Genomic DNA, 4,410 nt, shown 5'->3' on the forward strand with positions numbered 1-4,410 from the left:
ATCTCAGCTCACTGCAAGCTCCGCCTCCCGGGTTCCCGCCATTCTCCTGCCTCAGCCTCCCGAGTATCTGGGACTACAGGCCCCCGCCACCTCGCCCGGCTAGTTTTTTGTATTTTTTAGTAGAGACAGGGTTTCACCGTGTTAGCCAGGATGGTCTCGATCTCCTGACTTCGTGATCCGCCCGTTTCGGCCTCCCAAAGTGCTGGGATTACAGGCTTGAGCCACCGCGCCCGGCCCATCAGTTCTTATTTACCCAAAAAGATAAGTGAAGCAAAATGAACTGGAGACGTTTAAAACCTTCCTACTTGGAGAAGTGCTATGGCTTACACATTTTTAAATTAAATTACATTAAATTAATTTTTTTTTGAGACGGAGTCTCACCCTTGTCGCCCAGGCTGTAGTGCAGTGGCGCAATCTTGGCTCACTGCAAGCTCCGCCTCCCGGGTTCCCGCCATTCTCCTGCCTCAGCCTCTCGAGTAGCTGGGACTACAGGCGCCCGCCACCTCGCCCGGCTAATTTTTTGTATTTTTAGTAGAGACGGGGTTTCACCGTGTTAGCCAGGATGGTCTTGATCTCCTGACCTCGTGATCCGCCCGCCTCGGCCTCCCAAAGTGCTGGGATTACAGGTGTGAGCCACCGTGCCCAGTCTGTCTTACAGATTTTTAAAAACCTGATCTCTAACTTAGCCTATTCCCCTAATTCTTATCCAGCTTTCACATTTCTGTAACAATTCAGAAGGTAAGGAACATTTTCATCAATGTTGTGGATCCTGGAATGTCTTCGAATGTAAAGCGACTTTTAACAGTTATCTTTCATCAATCTCTATTTTATTGACAGGCAGTCAATAAAAGGTAGCCACTATTATTCACCTAGGTGGTATTTCATGACTATGAGAAATTGAAGCAAAAATGCCTATTTTGTTACCTTCTTTAGTTCCTTGTCACTTTTTGGGCAATATTCCTAGGCACTAGAAGTAAGTCTGTGGTCTTCTCACTCTTTTAGAATTGCTATCTCATTAGCACTAGGAGTTTCACCTAGTACCATATAAGGCAATCCTGCTTTTAAATTTAAAGGACCAGAGTCAATTTTTCATCTTTGATCCCTTATCAAATCATTCTATTGTTTTTCAAAACTTTGGCGAGAATAGTGGCCAAACTCAAAGGCCCCTAGCCCTGTCTAGTTCTAAATCTGTAAAGTCCAAGGGAGGTTGCTGCAGCTCTGGCTGAGGGAGCTGAGAAGGTGAGACTGTGGCTAGAAGCTCTCAGAAGCAGACTGACTGCTTCAAGTTAATTTGTATTCGGTCTGCCTGCTGAAAGTGCCACAAGTAGATGTAATTGGTTGAATACTGTGAATTCTAATTACCAGAAGTTAAATTAGCAAGTAGGGGACTGCCAGTTCTTAGAAATTATTTCATCCATAGCTTTGATAATTGCATTTTCTCCTCGCAGCGAACAAAATATTTTAAGAAGTATCTTGCTGCAATTTCTACTTGGTAATTTCAGAAAACATAATGGAATTTGAAGACATTTCTCCACTTCAGACCTGGTTATTTTGGAAATCATAATCCAGTGAATACTGAAGTTTTCCCAGTTTCTCCTCTTCTTTGGGTTCTTCTTTTTCTTCTCCATCAGTCAATCCAGTTTCAGCATCATCATCCTTGAGGGCCTATGTATAGAGAAATGGATCACATGTGAATTTCAGTGAATTTTCATTAAAACTTAAATTGAACTGGGCCTGTAGTTACACTTCCAAGCTGTTCGAAGCAAGCACTAAGATGCTGGAAATCTGTTTGACACACATTCACATTTGCTGCTTACATATGTTTTTAAATTCCTTTTGTGCACGGAATTTTTTTTCCCCAATCAGCAAGCAAAATGAAAGCGATGGAAGAAGCCCCTCAGAATATTGCAAGCAAAAAATGTAACATTGTTGCAAAGAAAGTATCAACTTGGTGTTGTATTTGGCTCTGATAAAACTGCTGCTTTCAGAGGAAAGATAAAACATGCTACTAACCAGGCCAGGTTTCACATTCATGTAGTTTAAAGAGATGCTCAGCATCATATAAAGTATCGCTACATGCAGTGGAATAATTAATATAAAATGCATGGCCTTTTGTTGCCTTGTTTCCTATGAAAAGGATAGTTCAGTAATGATCCTCAGAAAATTTAAATTCCCTGTCTTTCACATCTACATTTATCATGGTATGAAAAAGAGGAAAAAACCATGCCACCAGCAAATCCATGTTTAGAGAAAAGTTCACCCCACTTCCAGTTTCAGTTTACCACTTTATTTTCATAACAGCTCCACCAAAAGCTAGGCTGAATTAAATTGATTTAAGAGTCTATTTGATGTCAAAAGATAAAAAGAGTTAGGTTTGCAATTCTGTCAAAAACAAATTGGTATAAGAATTCATTTTGTATTTAAGAGCAAAATCAATTGTATTGAACTCTCAAAACTCAGTCTAACCAATTGAATACTCTTTATAACCTAAAACTTAAGTCTACTATAAATGGAAATATTAGAAAGCTCATTATCTCGTAAGTTTCATTCAAATGCTCTTCTTTTTAAAAAATCAAAAAATATAATATGTTTTTCCAACATACAAATTTCTTAGGAACCTACAGTGAGTTTTGAAAATTGAAAATTGCCATCATGATATACATCTGTGTAGAAACAGTATCAAATTTGGTTGGCTACAAACCACTTAATTTGGAAAATTTAATCTATGCTTGGGTGTTTCTTTGAATGTTAAAATGTTGAATTACTAATAGGGCTAAAGACAGGAAACAACATGAAAATATTTTAAAATTTATATTAATTGTTTAACTTGTGAACAAGAGGCTTGGTCACTAAAGGTAACATGTGATAGTAAAGTGACCAAAAAAAAAAAAAAGACTACTGAGTTTAGTTAGAGAACTTTAGGCAGTGGAATCCCTTTGTCCTTTCTAAACCCTAGCTGAGTATGTCTTTAACACTGTCGTAGATGCGCTCAGGAAATTGCAGCTTAGGTAATTTGCCTCCCTATAAGATTTTGGTTTTGTAAAATAATAGCAAACTATTTAACATCTATTTCTGTTTGATAAATCTGCATGTCAGTCTATTATTATAATAAAAAATTCATCGATTAAAATGTCTTTTCAAAAGTCTCTTTCAGAACTGAATTTATGTATCATGTTTCAGCCCAATGCAATTTGAAATAGCTGATATATTAAATCTCCTTCTCCCTAAGTGGCTTTTACCTGAATAGAAGGCAGGACCATCTCTGCAATTATTCTGCATGAAATAGGGCTACATTTTTGATAATTTCTCAGAGCCACTGTTCATCACTGAAGTGATTAAGTCTATTCCTGTCCCAAAGGCTGAGCTTAAGCAAGACATTTTCTGTACCATCACATTAAATTCAGACCTATTAAATCAGTAGCTATTACAATATCTCAAGAGCACTATTTTCCCCTCCATGGAACAAAATTCGGAAGAAAAAGCTTGTAAACCTAGCAGTTCTGAGGTTTGATAAATTGCAGTAGAAAAAGCTGGGTTGGGAATATCAGACCTTATTTTAAATTTCAAAGATTAAGTGCACATGCTTATGGTTTGCTTTGACATTCAACAGGTGCTTTGTTCGCAACCATCAGAAGGAGCATTTGTTCATTCTCAGTGACATTGTTCAGATTTGGATTTAATAAGGCAGACTGGAAAAGTAGCGCAAGGGACTGAATTTCTTTCTGTGTCCATCAACTTAAAACTTGAGCTTTCTAATACTGTTATATTTAATCCATTAGCGTGTTTAAAATGAGAACACCTTATCTTTAAAGAAATCAATTTAGTTCAGCCTCTTGATGTGTGTCAGAATGATATACCCTCAGCTGTGGAGCCCCAGGTGCCAGGCCACTAAATGTATCTGAGCGTTGACTAGGGATGTCTAAGTAGCAGAGGAAACCTACCGCAAGGGACAGTCCAGAACAGTCATGAGACACAACACAGATAAGGACATAGAAGGAAGAAATAAAAATTAAAATATCCACACACATTAGTGAAAACCATGGAGAAATGACCTTTCCAGACCTATGACTGTACAAGTGAATATTTTCCTTCTGTCTGCTTAGTGTTCTCCAGTTTTAACGCATACAAAAGAACATGTAAATATGTATTTTATGCAACATAAATGTCTATACTTTTTGTAATCATTGCAGAATATTTAAAAAATCTTCCTTGGTTTCAAAATCTTACTATAGAGACATGTAGCCATGAATATTGAAATTTGAATTTCTGTGAGTTTGATATGAATTGAAATGGTAAAAATGTATTGATTGTCCTAGAGCATTTATATCCTGTATCTAGAGCCTATATATTTATTTATTTATTTATTTATTTATTTATTTTTTTTTTGAGACGGAGTCTCGCTCTGTCACC

At 37.3% G+C, this 4,410-nt stretch overlaps 1 protein-coding gene across 1 annotated transcript in view; it reads right to left on the reverse strand.

Moving 5' to 3' along the window:
• Nucleotides 1-3,260, reverse strand: part of LOC108528529 (synaptotagmin-1-like) — a 167,183-nt gene extending 163,923 nt beyond the window's left edge. Inside the window, 2 exon segments of the mRNA XM_017870371.1 lie at nucleotides 1,543-1,665; nucleotides 3,240-3,260. Of these exon segments, the coding sequence (XP_017725860.1) occupies nucleotides 1,543-1,665; nucleotides 3,240-3,260 (144 nt within the window).
• Nucleotides 3,261-4,410: the final 1,150 nt, after the last annotated feature.

This window comes from Rhinopithecus bieti, unplaced genomic scaffold (genome assembly GCF_001698545.2).
Source record: "Rhinopithecus bieti isolate Rb0 unplaced genomic scaffold, ASM169854v2 scaffold_5153, whole genome shotgun sequence".
In the NCBI taxonomy this organism is placed as follows: domain Eukaryota; kingdom Metazoa; phylum Chordata; class Mammalia; order Primates; family Cercopithecidae; genus Rhinopithecus; species Rhinopithecus bieti.